This window comes from Erithacus rubecula (genome assembly GCF_903797595.1).
Source record: "Erithacus rubecula genome assembly, chromosome: 4".
Taxonomy (NCBI): Eukaryota; Metazoa; Chordata; class Aves; order Passeriformes; family Muscicapidae; genus Erithacus; species Erithacus rubecula.
The window spans coordinates 3,310,410-3,333,510 of NC_136686.1; the positions used below are offsets into that span (position 1 = coordinate 3,310,410).

Below are 23,101 nucleotides of genomic sequence, written 5' to 3' on the forward strand. Positions count from 1 at the left end.
GGAAGTGCCAGTAAACCACTAGGGCAGATGCAACAACAAAATCAGCATCAGCAGTGCTAAAGACAGCACTGCTTGCACTTATCCTCACCTATTCCTGAAGTTCCTCAAATATTCCTACTTGCTCCCTTAGGAGACTGCACTTGGGAAATGCATGAAAACCTGAGTTTATGGCAGGCATTTCTAGAGGGAAGCTATTTAGAGGTGGATCACAGAAATGCCAGCAGTGAACATCCAATCTCTACTGCAAAGGCCAAATAACAGAGTCACTGTCTCTTGCCTGGCAGTTCCTTCATCTGTCCCACTTTCCCTGGCCATCAGCCACATTCCTTGCCACCACTGTATCACAGAAAGAACTGGTTCCAATCCCCTGCAGGAATGTTTCGTACTGAGGAGTGGATTAGGAAGGTGACATACTTACTATGCAGGACAAATAAACAAAGTGTTACTGCCTCTGGTAGTGCTGAGGAGGGAAGGACATGGATCCATCCCTCCAGTTCCAGCTCAAGCATGGGAATGGCTCCTGGGCTGGGTGCCCACAGGAGGTGTTAGTGGGGGCAGACACATGCCAGAACACACAGCAAGGGAAGAAAAAGGTTCCCTGAGCAGGGAGTGAGGCTGCAGCACTGATGGAGAGGAGCAGGAACACTGTGTGGTGCAAGAAAAGTCTGCTGTGAAGGAACAAGAACCTTAAGCATGCATCATGTGGAAAGGGCTCTGGATACAATCATTTAATAAGAGCAATGATGTGAAAGGTGAAGTTAAATACAAATGAGGCAAAAGCAAGGAAGAGGTGCTTGGGTGAGGGGGAACACTGCCAAAACCAATAATAATCACATTCCACCATGAGGGTTCATGCAGGAATTGACACACTTGCTCTCATCCTCTTCAGGATGGCCAGCATCCACTTGTGCTGTTCCACATTTCCACTTTAATCACTAAGTACTCTGCATCCCTACCCTGCAGAGCTTCCTCAGGCTATGGAAGGGGGAGAGTTAATTGAGGCATATACAACAGCACATTCAGCTGAAGAGATGAAAGATCATTTAGGAAAGAGTTTTCCAAAGAACTAGATCAGTTCAGGGTGACAAAGGCTGCCAGAGCTTTGTCTCCCAACTCACTTTGTCAGGGAGCTCCTGTCTCAGACCACAGGCATACCAGCCTACAGCATCAGAGCTGAGCTCTCACCTGATGTCCATTTAAAACTGACTTCTCAGGAGTTTCACATTTAGCTCTGACACACTCACTGCCTGCAGAAACTGCCATCCACAAGAGGCTGAAAAGCAAGTGCTTCAACTTGTAGCATTCATGGAAACAGCCCCCACATTCCTGCTTGGTCACAGCAGCCGTCCCCAGTTCTGCTCTGACGTGGGGGATCTCAAGTGGAACAGGCTCTCTCTCTCCAGCCCACTGCCTAGAAAATGCCTTCACTCTGCCCTTGGGCTTTTCCCCCATAAACCACAGTCAAATGACACCTTTAAAACAGTCATAAATGACATGTGCACACAGAGGCTTTTCTGAACATCCTTTGCTTTGGGAAACACACTGGTGCTACCTGATGGCTTACTCTTAGGCTTTTTAAACTTTGGAGGAGTGTCTGCAATTGGATCCACCACTGAGGTGACAAGCCCCATCAAATCCCACAGCAAGCAGCTGCTCTGAGTACAACTCCAGCACATTACAGTGAGCAACTGACCCTGATGCTGCTCTCCTTAGTGAGAGCAGAGCTAAGGGAAGGACAGGCTCTGCCTGCCTCCACCTGGCTGCAAGAGCAGCACCAGACTAGTCAATGCACTAAGGACAGAGCACACATTAGAGGGCACAACACAGACACACAGATGCTGTGCTGGAGACAGAGTCAGGGACATAAGGCTTCAGTGACCAGGAAAAGCTGATGAATAGATTTACAGTCAGGAATTGGAGATAACAGAAATAAGATAATTACTACAGAGCTGGTTGCAAGGACAGACTTTTTTCACCATCTTCCCTGAAGCACAAAGAGAGAGTAATTTGTTAAAGATAAGAGAAACAGTGAGAAATGTTTAGTATCAGGAAACATTACAAAAAGCTTGGTGAGAAACAGAGGACACAGCACAGCAGGGCTTTAACAGTCATTACTGGGACATTCTAGACAAACTCAAAGACTCATCTGACAGTTTAATCACAAAGAGAGGAGGCCCAGCCTCCTACATTTATTCTTCATGATTCCCAAACCATTGGGAAGAATGTCAGGAGACACTGAGGTCACAACTGTTATCACACAGTCACAACTGTGGCTGTTATCACAAAAGGAAAAGCAAGTACATCTTCCATTTTTGCCAGGACGTAGGAAGCATTTTACAATTACCAAATTTCAACCAGCAACAGATTTGATAGGTCAAGTGCTTTTAGTTTGTCATCCTCTTTCTCAGATGTGTGAAAACAGTTCAGACATTCCCTGCCAAGCTGTACCACTCTGTTTCTCCAGCTGCACAGTTAAAAGCATCAATCACTGCACTGTTTCCTCAACACCACTGATTCCAGCCCAGTTGCTCTCCAGCTGTCACTCCCACAGCAGTCTGCAACAGCACTTCAAGGACAAGGCTACAGGAAGCAAGCAGCCTGCAGCAAGCCAAGTGCCAGAGCTGAGTATTACCTGCTTCTACAGGACAGCTACAACACTTCTTCAAAGGAATCTCTTTTCCTTAGCATCAGTCCCAAAAGCAAGAGATACACATGCCAAAGTACTCTTATAGCTAGATGATGGCCAATTTGCAGCAAGCCAAGGCCTTGGAAGTAAATTATACTCTCATATATTCAGTTCAATGTCAATTCTAGAAACAGACTGGCTGTTCTTCATATTCCCTTCCCCCAAAAAAGGACAGGCCAGACTAACAATTTTAAGTTAGTTTTGGTATGAATTTAACTTCTTCCCAGAAAGGAACATTAAATCTTCAAAGTGCAGGTGTCAGTGCACATCTGCATATTAATATACACAACAGAAACATTTAAAGCTGCTAAATTTGCAAAATTAGGTAATTTTAGTTCTTAGATCCCAAATGCAGTGAAGTGGGAGAGAGTTAGTGCAAAACTGAACAGCCAGGTAGAGTTTCCCTCCCTCTGCCTCCCTGCCTTTCTAGAGGATGGGCTGGTTGCATTGCAGCTGTCTCTGCAGAAAGCCAGGCTCAGCTCCCACACACAGCTCTAGCCCAGCTGAGCCCCTGCCAAGCACAGCCAGACAGATGATGCAGATGTGTGGTACTGCCATGCAGTGAAGGGAGGGCTCCTGACAGCACTCCAAACTTCCTCACATCGAGTCATTCCAGAGGGTGGGAAACCAATGTCAGACATTTCAAGGGTCCAGCCTGCAGAAGCAGCATGGGAGATATTGCAGCACTCCCAATAAAAAGCATCACAGCAGCAGCCTTGGCTCAAGCAGAGTGTTATTTCAAGCCACATCAGAAGTTTGAGGCTCTCTTGTAAGTCTGGCCTAATGTAAGTGCAAATGAGAGGATTCTGAAGAGAGCTGCAAGCTAGCTTGTGAGGGCTGACAGAATGTCTGAATATGTATATTTACCCACCTTTACTACTATTTGTTTTATATTTAACGTATCTCCAATTCACAGGAAAAACTTCTAAACCTGAGCTCATAAGGTTCTTTTGAGTTTGGCTGGATTTATTCTCTAATTGTTTTAAAACCCATTTAACACTTGGATCTTTAGCTAGCCATCTGTTAATGAACACAAGTCATCACTACCAGCTGCCTACAGGTGGCATCAAAGCTCTGCACTGTCACCAGCTCTGGTGCTGAGAGCGTGAGGACACACATCCAACTTGTGCTGCAGTGTCCAGCTAAGGGATTACCTGGAGAACAAATTTTACTCACTCTCCCAACAGACAGATTACCCCCCTACAAGTCTCACATTGTCTAACATGTGCTGAAGCAAAATTAACAATGGGTCTAAGTCCCCCCAGTTTGTCATGTCACTAATCTGTTTCCTCTAAAGTCTCCTCCAAAGGTTTAGGGAAAATGAGTGTTTGTTACAGTGAGTTTAACAGCAGAGAACACCCAACATGAGAACCCAAACTTCTAAAGGTGTGCTAAGAGCAGCTGAGCTGAGCCATAGGATGGGAGGGAATACAAGGTGGCAGATGAAGATAGGCTGCATGAAACACATCCAAGCAGCAGAAACAAAACCCAAAAAAGACGAAACAAAAAGCAGACAAGGAAGGAGTAAAGGTGTTACACACAAAGAGCCAAGCAGGGCGTACTCAGAAATCGGGTCCTCCTGCCACCAGGCTTGAAGGTCACTCTCTCAGATGCACAGTTAAACTTCGCACAGCCTGTGAGAAAACAAGAACGGGGAGAACAGAGAGAGGAGAGGAGAAGAGACAGAACACCACTACAAGATGTTAGCAACTTGAAGTTGGAAGGGTGAAATGCAATCAGGACACACAAGAATACGTCTCAGAGTGTGGACCAAGGAGTACAGAGACAATTTACAGAGTGAAGAGACTCCCTGCAGCACCTCCAGACAGGAGAACAAGTTTGCACTGCTACTCCCCAGCACATAACCCAACCATCAAGGGGCAATCTGCAGCAAAGCCAAATCCTGGCAAAAATACCCAATTATTAAATGGTACTGAACAATTCTAGATGAAGGGAGATGATTCATGTAGCTCCAAAGTGCCTGAAGCAGTCCCTTAAGATGTGCAAGGAATAAAAACCTAGAACAGCCACATTTAGGTAAGTAAAGGAATCATCCCCTTAATGACAAGCAAAAAAGCTCTCCTTACTGAACAAATCAGAGCTGTGCCTGAGAAATTACATGATAACATATTAATAACTTACTAATAAAAACAACCCACAACTCGAGAAACCTGAGTACATGAACAATTCACTGCTCCCACCACTTCGCCTTCCTACACTGACTCTTCCTTCCAGGATAATGCACAATTGAAGAACATGAGACTTTTTTACCTTGTACTGTTCAAATCTCCACTGACACAAACAGCCAAACCAGTTAGGAAGGACTAAGAGTCCAAGTCTTTGGAAACTTCCAACCATTTCATTTACCTGTTGATATCAAACCTGCTCTTCCCTGATTCTAATTTCCAAGCCCCCAATCTCATCTGTCTTTTGTCCTTTAAGCCAACACCTTTCCCAGGTCAGCACAACTTTGCTGCCACTACCCCACTGCACTCTCTTGTGTTGTCCTTGGGGTTTCAGACCTTCAACCACCTCACATTTCACCTGAGTGAGAAGCCACAAATCCAGTTGCAAACAACATCCTTATCAGGCTCCACACATAGGCTGGGGACCCCAAAGCTACTTCACACCATTGAAATTGAGTGTCATCAAGTCCATCATTCATTTCCATGCTAACTACACTGACTGCATTTGGAGTCTTACCTTGGCCTGGCGCCGAAAGGCTCGGTACCGAGAGGGCACCATCACTGGTGAAGGCAGAGTAGAGATTTTCACTGGAAGGTGAAGGTTTGAGGGGCTGTAACAAATGGTTCTGCCCTGTCTCTGGCACACTGCCAGGAGGATGAAGGGTCTGCTGAGGGGGCAAGACTGATGGTGCACTTTGAGCTGACAGGTTGCCTAGAGGAAAAAGGAAGGCAAAAGTTTTTGGTCTCTGTTCATTTTTGATCCTGGTCAAGCATGACAATCCAGGCAAGAGAAGGAGAGGCAGGAGGAGAGAACTACAGTTTCTGAGAAAGCAGTGAGACCAGAAAAATTCTTCAGTTTTAAGACAACTCTGTGCAGGTTTATGTGCTCACAGAGCTCCTCTATTACACAGCAAAACAGAAATGAGCAGCCAGGGTGACTGGATACAGAAACCTCAGCATGACATGGAATTAACAAAGTGAATACGCAAGAGGCAGTATCAAATATTTCTGCTGGCACTGCTGGCCCTCCAACACTGTTTGCTCCTGCTACAGGATTAGAGAAACATCTCCCATTACCCAGAGACTATCTGTCACCCACATCACTCAACCAGTAAACAGAACAAATTCCTGAGTTCTGTTTGTTAGAAAAATGGTCTTGGTAAGAATGGAAGCCTTGACAATTGAAACTGATTCTCAATTTATAAGTACAACAAACCTTCAAATCCATTTTCAAAAGCCATATTTTAACATGCTTAAACTGTAAGTTTCTGCAGTGTAAGGACACTAGTGATAACATGCTTAAATGGTACTAAATTAGGAAAAAAAGCATCTTTGCAAATGACTAAAGAGACCAGACCCATTCTGCAAAATCAGTTTCAGGAGGGAACAAGCAGAGTTTATCTTTAAAAACAAAGTTTTCTGCCATACTGTAAATTAACACTTTTCTTACTAGTCAGAGCCCAATGACTAATATCTAAAAAATACAAATCACAACTTTAAAATTGCTCTTACAGAACAATGTCACAGTACATATCAGTGGACTGAAAAAGTCCCAGGCAAGACTTGCCAAACAGCAAATGTAATTTCAAAAATTATAAAAGAAATCCAGGGAGGAACAGGTACACAAACACACACACCTCTCAAAAGAAGAGAGACAGACCTAGATCTAAGAATGAGAGATAGTACATTGTCTATTTTATCTGTTAACAATATTGAAGGAAGCCTTACCTGATAGCTGAGGGCTTTTATGTCCCTGGGAGCTGCTACGACTGGACTTGCTGCTTTTTCCTTTCGTAGGTCGTCTCCTCCTTCCTGAAAGGGGTGCAGCTGGGGGAATAATTACTGCAGGTGGGGCCTTTCCCAGTTTCATGTAGAGTGACTCAATCTCCTGCTTCTGGCGGCTCTGCAGCTCCTGGATCTCTTTAAGGTGCCTAACAAGTTACAAAACAGTGGGATTTGCAAGAATTCTATGTATACACATACATGCAAACAATTCCTCCCCTCCAGTCAAGCCTGAGATGCTTCTTTGGTCAAATTCTCAAACATTTAAGAAAGCAGGAAATAAATCTTTTCCACAAATAACCACTGAATACACATGGAAAAACACTTCATTTTCCAGTGTGCTCTAGCCCTGGCTAGAATTCCAAAACTAAGTTCCCAACGTTGCAATCACAAAACCAGAATAAACAGAAGTACAAAAAAAGCATTCAAATGCTACAGGAATAGCTAGATTACTCCTTTTCTCAGACATATGGCCTTGGAGACTTCTACACTGGTACTGCCTTACAATTTGTTTCAGAGCAGTTGCATACACAGGATTTAAACTGCCGGCTACCCTATAAAACAGTTCAACTTTCAGTATAAATAAATTAGTAGGTCACATTGCCTCACTTCTAAATTCTGAGCCAACAAGGTCTCTTCAGGAAAAGAACCAACAGAAATGCAGACTTGTATGTCATTTTCAAACAGGACTCTGTTTTTTCCATAAACTCCAGTGATATGCCAGACCTTCCTTAGATCTACACTCTTATCCATAGTGCAGCTGGCAGTCTACATACAAGGTTACAGGGTAGAAAATTCAGCCCAGCAAGCATGTATATTCCTCTTCTGTTGTAACTGTACAGTGCTTCCCACTAAAGAACCTTACTTCCCACATAAATGCTGACAATGGCTCCTGACATTAGCAAAGGCTAAGGGAAGTACAGGTGAGATTCACACTAATCCTGCTGCACCCATTCCCTACAAAGCCACCCCAAGACAAAGCCTTACTTCTCCCGTAACCGACGGAGCTCCAACTTCAAGTCTTCATCTTCAATATCCGACTCATTGTCACTGCTCATGTAGGAAGAGTTGAAGGAGTTGCTGAGGCTCTGAACAGGAAGGCTGATCTTGGATCCCAGGTGCTGGACAGAGTCTGGGCTCCCTGAGCCATCATCCAAATCCTTAGCCATCCCACTTAGAAAGGCAGCCTCCGGATCAGAGGACGGACCATTCATGTGTGGGGACTGCCTTGACTCCAACTCTTTCTTGGGAGCTGCAGCTGAAGCAGCAACTTGTTCCAAGCCCACAGAGAGAGGAAGAGTCACTGGCTCTTTCTGGGCACAGCTGACCTCATCCTGAGCCTTGAGCACGGAGAAGCGCCCCACCTGATCCGCGGTGGTTGTCACCTGGAAGCGCCCGACCTTGGTGGCCTGAGCAGCATCTCCTGGCAGTGACAGCCTGGGAGCTGCCTCAGCAATGCCATCCACCACATCCAAGGAGGTGGCAGCCACAGCCCCACTCTTCCTGCTCTCAGCCTGCTTCACCAGCGTGCTCTCTGGGCTGCTGCCAGAAAGGCTTGAAGAATCAGTGGAGGTGGTTTCAAATTGCACTGGCTTCGTTTCAGGTTTGTCACCCTCTTTTAGCACATCATCCACTGCCACAGATACCTAGAATAGAAATACAATCATGCAGACTTCCTTAGTTTTTCCTTAACATGATGCTTTTATTTCCCTTAATGGTAAAATGTATCTGAGAGGGGAAAATAACTCATTTCCTAGGTATTCCACAAAGCTAGCTACTGCTTCTCTCCAGGCAAACCACTGCCACACAAAGCAGCATTTCTGTGTAATCTGTGTGGAGGATTAACCAAGAAACAGCAGCCTCAGATGGGGCCAGAGTGAGCATCCCAACATTAAAGACCAACGCCTGCCAAGATGAAACCCTGTGTTCAGAACTCCAGACCTGCACAGGCTGTGCAATCTCTGCCCTGAATGGAAACAGCATCTGCAGATCTGCTTTCACAGGCTCTACGTGGACAGCCAAGTCCTGCACAAGGCACACTGAGCTGGCACAAGCAGGAACCACCCAAAGGTGCTGTACCAAGAGCCAAATGAGTTTAGCTCCTCCTACCTGAAACCGTCCCATCTTGAGCACGCTGGCTCCTGCTGCGGCCACAGCACTGCTCTCTCCATCACCTGCTGCCAAAACTAAGCAAAAGGAGAATGCAATTACAACAACAAGCAACAAGTTATTTCAACTCCAACCATTTCTTTTTATGTACTTCAAACTCAATTCTTAACTCCAAAGAAGCTTCTGGACTCATAGCATTGTATTAATATTAAAATGTTCATTATTAATGTTAAGTTGAAGCATTTTTCTACAAAGCTTCCCTGCAAGTGCATTTGCCAAAAGTACACTTTTAGGCAACAGTAAAAAAGCACACTGGTTTCAAACATGGATGTGAAATAGACAAATAATAAAAAATAGAACTGAAGTTTTGAAAGAAAAAGCTTATTCTGATTACCTAAATTTCACAAACACTGGGGAAAATTTATTCACAGAAAAGGGACAAGTTGAAGAAATGCTATAAACCACCTTTACTCAAAGCAGTCTATCTGAAGTTTTTCAAGCAGGACTCTTAGGTGTCAGCTCCCAGTTTTGCTCTGTGCACTGGCAGTATAAAGTTACAAAGCTGAGAAATAACATTCTATTTTTAAATCAGTTCTATTGCACAGCTTGCTCTGTTTATCACAAAACTTCCCAGTTTGTTTACCTTTACCTGCTAAATTTAAAAGGCAAAACCCAACTTATTCTATAGCAGATTAATGAATTCTACATTATAGTTCACCAATGTCTCAAAATGAGACTATTCCATTTGTTTTCTATCAAGGTTTTATTGGCTTCTGAAGGTTTATTATTCAACTTCAGAGGCACATCCATGTTAAATAGTGTTTGCTAGACAGTTCAAGAAAAAAAATGCAGCACCTTATTAACAGCTTCTTTTAAAAACAGAAGACTTCAAAAAATAAAACAGTTAGGTGAATACTGACAGGAAAACCTCAGATTATTTTTCAAGTGTTTTGATTGTCCCCAAAAACTCAATTCATACAGATTTGAAAGTCATTGATCAACCAGACTTTAACTGGTGATCATCCAGTCAACCCCCAGTTGTCCTAAAGCAGACAGAACAAAGTCTGGGCTTCTTACTACCTTTCTTAAATTTTTAGCAGTTTAACCTTGGTTTCTCTGTTCAAACAGAAATGAAACACCCTTAGGTAAAGGAGACCTATCCTACATGCAGAACACAGTGTAATGACACAAAATGAGTCCTGCTGCTATTGCCAGGAACACAGCACATGACAGAAAACTGTTCCTTCAGGTCCTGATGCTGTACCTTAACAGCACAGTGGAGACTCTTTGTGACTTCTAATTTAGCATTTTGGACAGCTTTAAATCCTAAATGAGTCACTACAACACACATGAAACTATAATCTCCCCTCCTCATGGACTACAGGGGAGAATTTCAGTCTGGCTACTGAAAATTAATAATCTCCCCTGAAGGAGCTGCCATTCCTTACTTAGTAGAAAATTCTATAACCTTCCAAGTGGTTACTCTGTTCAATTTTGATTTCTATCTCCATGCTGAGGAATCACCCAAAGCAATCCTGGCTGTCTTACCATCCTTCAGAGACTGTGTTGCTGTGGACACTGGCCCAGTAACTGTTGTTGATGCTACTGAGGGCACAGACTGCAGGTTCAAGGAGAAAAACAAAATAAATTAAGGTAATTAGCAATTTCACTGAATGCAAACAAATCCAACATACTGCATAGTACATGTTCTTTTGCTTCCAACAGGGACAAAATATGACCCATGAAAAGACAAATGCAAGACAGATTTTCCAGGCCTGATAACCTTGAGGCTGTGAGCCTCACATATTGCATGTTTAGTGCTCTTTGCCCTTATTCCAGTCACTTCCATTTCTAGTGGTGACATCACCAGGAAAGTTGAAATAACAACTAATACCAAAAACCAGCCTCAGGAAATGATGCAATCTACTGCAATATACAGACTTCCCCGATTTTGGATGACTCAGTCCCACAAACTGGAAGATGACTCTGAATTTTTATTTTTAAAAGTCTAAATGCTGGTGTAGTGACATTAAAGGCAGTGACCTAAGAGACTTGGACAAAACACTTTCTTCAGACAACTAAACTGCAAACATACACAGGCAGGAGCAGATGTCACTGGGACGGTCTCTGGACTAAGGGTTCTTCTCAGTTGAGCATCCAGATCTTCCAGTGGCTGTTGGGACTGAAAAAGAAATGAGTAAAACAATGTCCCAGCTCAGGAAAAATAACAGCATTGCTGAGAAACAGACATATTTAATACTAAAATTTAAAGCACTCAGTACAAAATAAAATTCTATCAAGCTTCCTTCCTACACATTTAGATTTAATATGCATAGCACAGTAAGACTGGAAGTAATTCATGCAACATTTTTGTTCAAAAACAACAGAACGGGAAAACTAACTGGAATTAAAAAACAAAAAAAGAAAACTCCACAATACCACTCAAAACCAACCAAGAGGGAAAGAAAATCCCAACCCACAAGTTCTCTCAGACAGGCTGTATAGATGGATTGACTTGAAGAGGATGCAGAATCTCTCAAGTATGCTTATTACTCAGATTTCAGCTGTTTCAGTTAGAATACAGGATGTTTTACAAACTTGGTCAGTTGGACTGGGGAGAGGAAGAGAAGATGATGATTTTACCTAAAAGTATCTTGAAGATAAAAAAAGTCCCAAAGTCTCAAAATGATTAAGTTAGGGCCATGCCCATAAGATACACTGAAAGAAGATTGCATTGTCAGATGCCATTAAGTTGCAATTCTGACCCTACACAACAGAAATTTTCATCCAAACTTGAGCATTATTAATCTTTCCAAGTCTTTTAGGTAAAAAAAAAAAACCAAAAAACTCTATCTGTTTTTAAAACTGAAGATTATGACAACATAAAAATGCTACTTTCCACTGAAAGTTAGAGGTACCAATAACATAAAGATGCTTTCAGCAGGTTTCCAGGATAACACTCCTCCTGATTAGTACAAAACAAAAACCCTAGGAACAATAAAGCTTGCATCAATTCCATTATTAAAAAAAAAAAAAAAAAAAAAAAAGGAGAAGATGCAGATTTCTATGACTCCATTCAGAAATCCAACTGCTTAGCAACAAGTGAGGCAATTTAATCTAACACTGCAAAATAAAGGGGACACGTCACCTGAAATACTAAATAATTCTCATCACTTATGCTCACAAGAAGATTTTGGCTTCAATAAACAAAGAACTATCAAAATTATCAGGAAGTAAAGATTTCCTCACAGAACAAGGGGACCAAAATTAAGCTGGAGAGATTAATCTAAATACACTCTAAAAAGCAATGAAGGAATAAACAGAACAGGTACTTAAGACTATGGAACAGACTGTTCAAAACTGATCCTGAGATGACGTGTACACTGCCTGCAAATTACAAGTCTGCTACTAAGAAAGGGAAAAATTGTGTAATCACCTACTAGTGACAGAAGCAGCATGGAAGGCAAGCCTATCTACTTTAAGGCAAGCCAGTAATTTTCCAGAAAGTATTATGTGATAGCAGCAAATGCTCTTAAGAGTCAATTAGATTTGATCCAGTTGGTCTCCTCCAATTTTGTCTCACTCCTAGACAATCCTTCTGAGTTCAAATGAGAAGTTGTTTGCAAAGGACAAGGAGTAAGGGATCTATATTTGTGACTCTCCCATGCCACAAATCCTGCCAGAAATACCCATGACAAACAGGAAGAGCCTTTTGCAGTGGTACTGTGGCTTGAGTCATAAAAGTGGCTACAAGTGCTTTTGAGCTTAGGGGAAAATACTACTAATATACTGAGTTTCCAGCAGTGAAAATGAAAAGGACTGAACTCCATATGACTGATTTTAACCAGCTATCTCCTGATCCATGTGACACCTAACCATGGGAAGAATGCAGGCAAGAATTATCACCAAATTGTTGTTGTCTTCAGTAAAACCATGTTTCAGAAAGGACTGACTAAAAGAGATAAACCAGCTTCTGCCTCTGAAATCAGGGGAAAAAACAAGTGGTTTGTTCTTGCTCAGTTTGGAGAAAGAAGATAGCCTTGGCACTCACAGGGCAGGAATATGGCTTATGGTTCTAAGATGAAGATATAAAAATGAGCTACTTTTAGAAAATATTTCAGTTGAATAAGCCTTTTTCTTCCATCTTCAGATGTCATCTGCCTTAGTTGTACAATCCACACAGAGGCCATCTGCTCAAGCAGGGCTGTACCAGAGCACATGGTCCAGCACTGCATCCAGCTGGTGGCTGGATATCTCCAAAAAGGGAGACTCCACACCCTCTCTGGACAATGTGCTCTAGGGCTGCACAGGAAAGAAATTCTTCCTTATGCTTAGGTAGAACTTCTGTGCATCAGTTTCTGCCCAATGCCTCTTGTTCTATTGGTCAGCACCACCATTTACACACAAAACATCCCAGCTGACTATTGTATACAAGGACTGAAGCTAAGCAGGGGAAGTATTTCAAGTCATGTTTATGGTAAGGAACTTCAAATACCTTTTGTAAATCTTAAAGCCTAGAGAAATCATATCCTAGTAATAATCACAAAATTAAAAAAAAAAAACAACCAAAAACAAACAAAAGAAACAACCAAAAAGACAATCATCAAAACAAACAATCAAACCCCAAAACCTCATGAGAAATTCACAAAGGCATTTTCATAAACATATCATGTATTATTTTGTTACGATACTCTTTTCAAGAAGAAAACAGGTTCAAATTTTATGCACTCACTCCACTGCACTCTATTTTTTTAAAAAATATTTCAAGCTCAGATTAACACACTAAAACCCTTAAGCCTGATTAGGCACTGGGTACAGCACCCCAAAGGGCAAGCTGCACAGAACCACAGAATGGTTTGGGTTGGAAGGGACTTTAAAGAACATCCAGTGCTGAAGCCACTCAGGCTACAGCTACAGTTACACAAAAGGGGTTACTCAGTCAAAAGAAAAGAAAACCAAGAACATTAATAACATGCAACGGAGAGTTTAATTGAAACATGCTCTCTGAAGGGAAAAGAAGCAGATCAGATCTGCCAAGTTGTGTAGCACCTGAGTTAGTGAAGGTCCTGGCAAAGGAGGCAGCTGCTCACTGGATGGAGTGCCAGCCGGGAGGTCAGAACCTACTGGGAGCACCTACGGACAACCAAGAGGAAACGCGCGTGCGTCAGACAGGAACAACAGCACCGGCACCACGCTACAGTCACTCGTGTCATACAACAAAAGCCTGAACTAAATTTTTTTTTTTTGTAGAGAATTCCTTCCTGGACAGTTAGCATAGTCTAAAGACTTTTGCAACCAAGCTGGAGGAAGTTGGCTTTGTTTTTTTTATAATCCAGATCATCTTTGAGCGGCCACAATTTCCAGTTTAAACAAGCTGCAGTACCCAGGAATAAAGTACCTTAGGGATATTATTTTCAAGTCTGGAGGAAGTGCTAAAATAATTCATCCAAGAAGCTGATTTCTAAAATGGTGCAAGAATGTACTCAGTCTCCTTACAACAGATCTATGCTAACTGTCCATTAGAAACTGTGAGCTGCATGCTTCCAGCAGATTGTTTCCAGCAACATGACTTGAGAACAGGAACTGTCAATGCCTGAGGATGTCTCCACTTGTTGAGAAACAGATTTGTAGAGCTCTTACACCAATCTTTTCATCCATCACTTCTTTTTAAACCTCAAGGGTGTTGATGACCCACAGAAGGTCATTAGGCCATGCAGCTGGGTAGGGGGAAGTCATCCAGGTTATGTGGAGGAGGTTAGAGAGACTCAAAGGGTTAGAAGGAGGCATCAACGCCTCCTCACCAGCTCAGACAGCACATTCCAGTTAGTTATTTCCATTGTTAGGGAAGTGGGAAGTTCTAGGAATTAAGCAACCCATAACACAATTTGCAACACTTATTCTCAGCAGTCATCTCCAGGTTTGGCAGTGCCCATGAAGTGTGAGCACACAGCCCTGTGAGCTCCAGCCACAGCTCTGCCCTGCAGGGTGCTACCACAGCTTAAACTAATGCTTCCAACTGCAGCAGCAGCAGCCCAGGGGAGATGCACTCCCAGAGTTATCTGTGCTCCCAATAACATTCCAGCAGGAACTAGGCCCCCTTGCATTAGCTCAACTTTTTTGTACAGCAGGAACATATGAAGATGTTACCTGCTCTGAGGCATGATAAATTTTTAAGCTGTGGTAACTTGATCATTTAGTTTATAAGTAAGAGGCAGAACATACTTTAAATACATTTGTAAACAAGCTGAAACATATTTAACTATCTAGGTTAACAGTCTGGCCATAAACAAAATAAATACAAGACACAGTCCAGCAAACCCAGAGGACTAAAGCAGAAAGCTCCTTAATGCTCAGCAACAACACAAAGTGAAATTAAAATTAAGCTTTGTAAAAAACAAAAACAACAAAAAAGAAAACAAAATCAAAAGTAATTTATAAATGAAAATTTCATGAGGAGATCATATTTCTACAACTGACAACCAAAAACCCTATAACATTTATTCTATTTAAGCCCAAGTCTTTGTAATTACAAATTTGCAACTGGCAATTTTCTAACTGCTCCAACTGCTCCTGAACTAATACCAGCTCCCATTTTTTTCTACTATTTATTTTCTAATTTTCAATTTCATTGAAATATCAATGGATGCCTTTGTGTCTAGATTTGCTAATCAATTTTTTTGGCACATATTTCCACTCTTCCATACCAAAGATTTTTTATTGTCTTTGACTACAAAGAGCACATGGGAAAGCTTCCTAATGAATGGAAATGCTGGGAGCATTGGCTCAACCTGAATGGCCTGAAACTGGTTAACAGCAAAGCTGGCTAAAGACAACCAACACAAAGTGTTGATGAGTACAAAAGAACATTACAGAAACAAAAAGAAGTGAGTATTAACGTTTTTGGTTTGTTAAATATCTGAAAGTTTTTCAATTTATTTCCATTTAGGGGCTACTTTTCCATTTAAGGAATGGACTACCAAAGTGGTTTAAAATACTGGTATGTGCTGTGTCTCCACACAGGCAGACATTTAATAAAAAATTTAACATATTGATATATCTGGCTGATGAGCAGGTAACAACATCCACAGCACCTCTTAAGTTGTTACTGTGAATCATTATCTCTTTGTAAAAGAATGTTTTGTTTGTAGAGCATGAGTCAGTAAACAAAAAAAAAATAGTTTGTTTTCAGGTATCTTTTAAATTTCTCAAAATTCTGCTCTCATAAATCTAACAAAGAGAAACAGTATCCAGGTATCAAATAAGTAGCAGAGAACTTTTAAAAAACCCCTTTCAGTCAGATTCACCCTGGACTGCAAAGAACAGTTTCATGACAGAAAGCAAAACTATGCTCTCTCAAATCCACCACTTTGTGAATACAACCAACCATCTCAGTCTAGTGCTCATGTAAAAAGATGAAAAGCTATTTAAAGCAAGACATCAACATTCTATTTGAAAAAATCAGTATCAAGAAAAAAACCCAAACAAACCACAGTTGCTTCACTCCTTGTAGTTTAAGAAGAAAAACTAACAGTGCCATAAGAGACATCTCTCAGAAGCATAAAACAGACTTGGACTTTTTTTGCCCTTTAGGGACAAAACAGAACACCTCTTGGGACACATAAACCTTTCAATACTGCATTAAATGAAGAAACTGCTTCCTGAATAAATATTTTGCTTTATAAAGAGGGCCCTGCCCAAGCAGGCTGTTTGTTGCAGGAGTGAACATGACACTGTTTCTTACCGGCACCCTGCTGAGAGGGGGCTTTGAAGGAGAGGTCCCTGCTTTCACTGCTGCTGTGGCAATGCTGCTCGAGGCTGACACGTAGCTGGCTGGGGTGATCACCTGCCCAGGAGTGGCAACTGGAGTCACCACTGGCAAGCCAGTTGGTCCAAGAGGCAAACTGCTTGGAGGTATACAAGTGCTAATGGATGTCAGGGGTTTGGTTGGTGCAACAGCAGTGGTTGGGATGCCAGGAACAACTGTTGTTTCCATCACCAGAGAGGTCTCCAGAGACACTGATGGATGCACCGTGCCCACGTTACTGTGCTCGCTGAAGAGAGACCGCAGCTTTTCTTCCAAGGTCTTTATATCATCAATACCAGGGGCTTTAGACTGAGCATCAACATCAGCCTCCAGACAGTGAACGTGAGGCTGGTTGGGCAATGGAGCTGGTTGAGGCTGGCTGTGGATCAAAGTCTGCTGTACTGCAGGCAAGTTAGTGACTGGTTGTGGCAAGACACCAGGTAAGGGAACCTGGGGCAACATGGGTGTTGCACCTGAAATCTGGGGTAGGACAGGTGTTGATGTAATTCCTGATGGAACAAGTAAGGGATGGATCACTGGCTGAGAGACTGAACCACATATGCTCGATGCAATCGAGGATGATAAAGGTGCAGAGATTGGAAGAGATAAGCCAGCTGCATTGCAGGGATGTGATTTATCCAGAGAGTTCCCACTCTCAGGCAGTGACTGTGGAGCGCTGACAACTGTTGTTTCTGCCAGACTGGACACAGAGCCACTGCTGCTGAGCTGGGGAAGCTGCAAAGCCACGTTCTGAGCCAGGGATGGGGCAACAGACGTCTGAGGTGCTGCCATACTAGTCCCAACCTGTGGAGCAGACTGAGATGTCACAGCTGGTGCAGCAGCACTGAAAGCAGTGACACCAGGAACTTGGGCAGATGGCAGTGCTGAGGACGAGGGTGTGCTGATACTGGGGGCAATGTCTGTAGTCACTGGTTGGGCAGGCTGGGACGTGGCAGATAAGGAGAAAGAAGCAGGGGTGCTCACGCTGGAAGCGACACCCGTGGATTGCTGTCCAGATTGGGAGGCTGGAGGTGGAGAAATAGAGCTTGGCACACTTGTGCTTGGTGCAGCTCCAAGAGCTGCATTTTCTGAAGGCAAAGTAACAGATCCTGGAAGAGAAACACCAGTGCTGGAGGAAACAGATACTGAAGAAGTAGGCACAGATGCAGGAGTTGCACCGCTGCCTGCCATGGTAGAAAGAGCAGGTGGGAATGGTGGGATTGTTTGGTTGAACACTGGAGGAGCTGTGCTAGGTCCTTCTGTCATCTGAGCATGCCCCATCTCAGAGAAAGCTTGCTGCAAGCTCAGTGATGATGCTGAGTGGGAGAGATTCATTCCAGGACCGTGTACAGGAGATGCTGCAACTGGAAGAAAAGAAAATCAGTCTTTTTCCTATCCATTATGTATGGAAAGTTCATTACAGTATTATTGTCTATGGCTAGACTAAGGCCACTTTTACTTCTTAGCATAAAAAACCCCCAACAAACCCAACAAAAATCCCACAACAAACCAACAAAACACACAAATCCAGGCTTAACTTAAAATACAGAATTAAGGTTCCAGAGTCTTGCAGGCAGCTCATTAGCAGCTTTCCTCCAAGAACCCTGCATGGTGTGACTCAAATTATGGTCACCTCTTAGGAGCACAGCTCCCTGCTTCCCCACATACTTCGAGAGGACTTGAGGAACAATTAACTAATTTCACAGTTTTGATGAACATGTCTTAGGCATTTCAGGAGTGTGGACAACTCACCCATATCTGCAGTCTCATTTCCCCCAGCAGTAGCAGATGTGAAAAAGCCCTGCTCTTTCAGGCGACTTTCAGGGACGGGGCTGACAATGAACCGTCTTCCCGCAGAATGAACAACCTGGGTAAAGGAGCTAGAGGGAACCCCTAAACAAAAAGAAGGTGGATCTTTAGTGACACAGGGTTGTAATTCAACACATAACCTGCAATATGGAATGTGCACTCCATCATACAAAATAAAAACTTGGCTGCACCCATCCGCTGAAACAGAAAAAGATAACTGTTGAAAAAAATCACAAAAGACTTACCTATTCTTTGTGGCATGGAAGATGTAGGATCTGGCTGTTTGAACTCTAATTTCTGTAAAGTAAGATAAAATTTAAACTTCTATTCTGAAACAGAAACCCACAAGATAGTTCTTAAAATGCTACCTTACTGACATGTGGGCATTTAAGGGAAGCAGTAGCACTTGGGACCCAAGATAAATGTGCCCAGATAAATGTCAGCTACAGTGTTTTTAGAAATTCTCAGCTTAGTGACTGTCAATGTAACAAACTGATCTAAAAATTCTTTTGGAAATCCAACTGATTTCCTTAAATATCTTACAGATAAATGGATGTTCCAAATTAGTTCTGGGTGTAATTGAGGCAGAGATTCAGGAAATGTTACCTGAATGCTTTCAGCATCCAGCAAATAGTTTCAAAATCTATGTTTCCTAATCGAGTTACCCAGTCTATTAGTACTTCACTGGATGGAGTACCTGAGACCAGGCTCTCAAGTGTTCAGTGAGCAGCACAGGACTGGGGTTTACTGTCCTACCTCACAATAATCTCAAATCCAAGAAGCATCAGCATTTAAGACTGTCTGCTTAGTGGGCTTGATTCAGTAGCTTTGGATGTCTTCAAACACATCAAAAAGTAAGAGGTTTTTTATTTTATTATAGCTTTCTAACTCAATTTTAGGCACTCACTCTGATATGAAGCTGTACTTTCTCTTTTTGTCTTTTCATTACTGATCTTTGATCTCTCTCATGACAGGAAGTTTCTAGCTAGCTCTACTCACAAAGTCATACCACCCAAAATGGAAGATACCAACAGCTGAGGCAGTCTGTCCTTCACATACCTGTGACCCTGGGAAGAAGCCATCATCTTTTGTCCTCATACTCTCCAAGCCCTGATCCCCTTCTGGCTCCACGCTTGCATCCTCACTTAGCATTTCATCTGCTTTCTCAATAATCTCTCGTACCTGTTCTACAAAAGAGTCTCGCTCTGTTGCTAAAATAAACTCATTCTGCACCTGTAAAAGAACAAAGCAGCATTCATTTTCCACAAACTATTTCCAAACAATATATTGAATAACTACTATTTAGTTTTGGTGCTAATGTTTGTCTTCCCTTTGCTGTTCTTCTGAACAAGATGAAAATGGTGACACCTTAGTTTGAGAAACAGTTGTTTTTTCTCTATCTCCAGCACAGAAGCATGTGCCCTGGTTTAATCTTTGCTGTGGAACTACATTTGATCTCACTTCTTTATCAGACTGTCTCCTCAATCTTTGCTTAGCACAGGGAAATTTAAAATTAGCAGCCTTATCTTACTGCAGTTCCTCCTGTCCAATGAATGCAATGTGCACTCATTAAGAGACACATTTAAAGAGAACTATAATATAAAAGAAATTGAAAAATCTGTATTCCAAGATGTATTCTGTGCTTCTCTCTTTCCATGCCATATACAACTTCTCCTCTTTGCAGGCTGCACATCACTGATTTAAAGTCTGGCTGTGGAACAAAAAAGCCAATATGAATTATGTTCCACTGCTCAGCCTGTCTAGTTGCAATACATTACAGTGCTTTATGAAAATAACTTATCTTGCTTATGTTGGATAAAACTAGTTTAAACAAGTATACTTGGTAGCTAGAAAGATATTTTTGATTTGGTCTAAGCCATGAGAGTATTCTGTCTCCTGAAACTGTGCATGGCAAAACTCTCAGAGATAATCTATGAAACAGAAGTAAAGCTGTCAGTCACAGAGTCTCTGCTGGAAAAGAGGAAGTGCTTGACAATGATGATGAAACACTTGAAGAATAAGAAGATCTAGCAATGTCTGCTCTTAGAAAAACAAACAATTTTTTAAACTCAGCACTTACAGAAGATTGCCTGCCGTTTTCAAAAAGGCAGATTGAAAAAAAATCCCAAAACAACCAACCAACCAAAAAAACAGAAGCAGTTCTTTTACTTGATAAAAACCTCAATTCTAAGGTAAAAGCTGACATGAACTTTCATGTGACTTGCATGTACAGCATTAATTAATAATCAGACTGCTAAACTACGGCCAAATTTCTACTTGTGAGATAAGTTGAACACACACCATGCTGCATAGGAGACCAATTCTACACCATAAACAAAAAAACTCAACTGACTGGATTCTTCATCTCTAAACTATATCTTACCATAATTGTAGCTATTTCCTCAGGGTTATCACCATCCAAATCAAATTTGAAAGTAACCATTTTCCGATTGTGCGTCTCTAGCTGGCATTCCACTACTCGATCACCTTTGTTTGAAACCTAAAGCAAAGAAAAGAATACTTCAAACCAAAAGCACAAGAATCTAAGTTTGCTGAGATGTTAAAGTTCACTGAGACAAGCTAACAGTACTGGTATAACACAAACATGTTTTATCTTTCCAGTCTAATAAATGCTGCCATGTGGAACATGATTTTTGTCTGAGGATATATCGAATATTCTGGAATAGTCTGTGGAACCACTGGTAGCTAAGCAAACCAATTTTAACATAGATTTGGAATGCTTGTAGAGGGTCAAATATGCATCATTACTACTGAGCTGTCCCTGAAATAAGAAATACTCACATTTAGAATTCTCAGTTTTGGCCTAGAAGTCTTCTCGTGGCGAGAGCGACTGCGGACAGACCTGCGCATGTGACGCTTGGTTGTCCTCCCCTCGTGCCTGCCACTAGAAGCTGGGACATTCTCATTGCCATCACTCAATCCTGAAGCAACATCAGAATGTGCACTAGAAACAAAAGGCAACTTCCTTTTAGTATCCATGCATTCCATAACTGCAACAATACTCTTTAACCCACCACATGATATTCTGTACTGGGAATTGGCCTATGTGTGTTCATCCTCGAGGAAAAGAGTCCTGTTAACACTTTGAGTTGCTTAAATAGAAATTTTAACTATAATTACTTTTCTACCCCTCTTGCAAGCTGAGTTGTACAAATCTAACCTATACTTTCAAGTTATTTGGAGTTTGAATTCTGTTTAAGTGCCAAAAGGACGAAAAAAACTGTCTCTTATGATCCATTTGACACGACAAATAAAGTTAATCACTATACACAACCTTACTTATTCCCTCCATAAACCACAATCTACTCCACCCTTTATGACCCTGTTTTTCCTCCAGGAACTTTGGTTACTCACATCCTCAAGAACACTCCCAGTGAAAAAAAACAAAACCCTGGTGAACAAATAAATCCAAAGATTATCCATGGAAGTATAATCTAACACATGACATTGAAACTCAGTTTGTTGAAAAGAAACAATGCTCACCTATCCATAGAAGAAGCCAAAGGGGTAGACTGAGCAGGCTGTGTCACTGGAAGAGTCTCTGAAGAAGCAGTCTGTGAGACTCCCTGAGTACCCTATGGATAGAAACCTACAATCAAGAACCCCCCCCAGAGAATACAGGTCCTCTTCAAGCAACCCAGTAGTCTTCAGTGTTTCCTCCCAAACCAGTTGTAAAGCTGAAAGCTCTGCCTTTTGAGGAGTTTAAATAGCTGGCATCTAGGGCAGCTCTAGTTTACAAAATACTCTAGAGCAAACTGCAGTGAAGCAAAACGTCATCTGAGGAGAGGTTAGGAGAGGAAACCAGCCACACATCCTTTCTACTGCCACATGTCACTACAGCTGGCCATGCAGTCACAGTCTTACTAACAGAATGTGCAAAAGGCAAGCCAATGCAGAACACAAAGACAATTCCAATTCTCCCTGCAAGAACCACGCTGCAAGGAATAGGCATAATGACAGATTCTCAAAGGCTAACGATTGCAGCTTGTCTTTGATATGGCAAAAATGTTCTACAGTACTAGCAAGAAGTGAAGTGTTTTACTGCTTTTTGCCTGCAGGATGCACACTCACTTCCCAACAGAACAACCAGTGGCAACAAGGTCCCCACATTGGCATGACATTCTGCTGTAAGAAAAAGGTAATTTGAAATATTAACTTCCAACTGAAGACAAGCACAAGAAGGGATTAGTTCCCCACAGAGATTCACTGTTGCAGGAGTCAAACATCCAAAATCTCTTGTTACATCATATTCCATATATTTACCTCCACGACTGCCTGCTGTGAGGAGGCAGATGGGGCCTGTTGTGCTAAACTCACAGGAGGCTGAGGCACCTGAACCTGTCCTCCCAGGCTGCTCATGGAAACTAAAACATTCTGCTCCCCGTAGGGCTGCACAACAGGAGCAAGGTAGCCTGACTGGGCCATTGCATCTGTGGGCAAGGGAGGGGACAGCACAGCAGAAGGAATGCTGGCAGAGGCCACAGCTGAGGAAGGTGCAACGTTCGAGTCCCCCGGGTACTGCGGTGCCAGCCGAGATGGGAAGCCCTAGAACAGAAATGAGGGAATCAAGTCAGTGAATGGCAGAGTTAATTAGGAAACAAGACAGTGACTTAAAAAATAGCAGTTCCAGAGGGAAGGTTCCAACCTTCTGTACTTGTTCAGGCACTCCCAAAATCTTCCCAAAGTGGAGCAAACTGCTCATGC

General features: G+C 42.3%; 1 protein-coding gene across 9 annotated transcripts in view; it reads right to left on the bottom strand.

Annotated features, from left to right (window-relative positions):
- Window positions 1–23,101, bottom strand: part of WNK1 (WNK lysine deficient protein kinase 1) — a 93,102-nt gene that overhangs the window by 2,585 nt on the left and 67,416 nt on the right. For 2 of the 9 annotated variants that reach the window (XM_079303760.1, XM_079303752.1), the window contains 18 exons: window positions 22,661–22,942; window positions 22,469–22,522; window positions 21,881–21,972; window positions 21,179–21,341; window positions 20,760–20,876; window positions 19,436–19,609; window positions 18,622–18,673; window positions 18,320–18,460; window positions 16,505–17,931; window positions 13,813–13,896; window positions 10,859–10,945; window positions 10,312–10,381; window positions 8,764–8,840; window positions 7,642–8,300; window positions 6,601–6,803; window positions 5,390–5,584; window positions 4,228–4,320; window positions 1,943–1,984 (listed from right to left, as the gene is read on the bottom strand). In XM_079303760.1, coding sequence (XP_079159886.1) covers window positions 1,943–1,984; window positions 4,228–4,320; window positions 5,390–5,584; window positions 6,601–6,803; window positions 7,642–8,300; window positions 8,764–8,840; window positions 10,312–10,381; window positions 10,859–10,945; window positions 13,813–13,896; window positions 16,505–17,931; window positions 18,320–18,460; window positions 18,622–18,673; window positions 19,436–19,609; window positions 20,760–20,876; window positions 21,179–21,341; window positions 21,881–21,972; window positions 22,469–22,522; window positions 22,661–22,942 — 4,012 coding nt within the window. The remainder of the gene's footprint in view (window positions 1–1,942; window positions 1,985–4,227; window positions 4,321–5,389; window positions 5,585–6,600; window positions 6,804–7,641; window positions 8,301–8,763; window positions 8,841–10,311; window positions 10,382–10,858; window positions 10,946–13,812; window positions 13,897–16,504; window positions 17,932–18,319; window positions 18,461–18,621; window positions 18,674–19,435; window positions 19,610–20,759; window positions 20,877–21,178; window positions 21,342–21,880; window positions 21,973–22,468; window positions 22,523–22,660; window positions 22,943–23,101) is intronic. The other 7 variants (XM_079303753.1, XM_079303755.1, XM_079303757.1 and 4 more) reach the window with 7 other exon arrangements.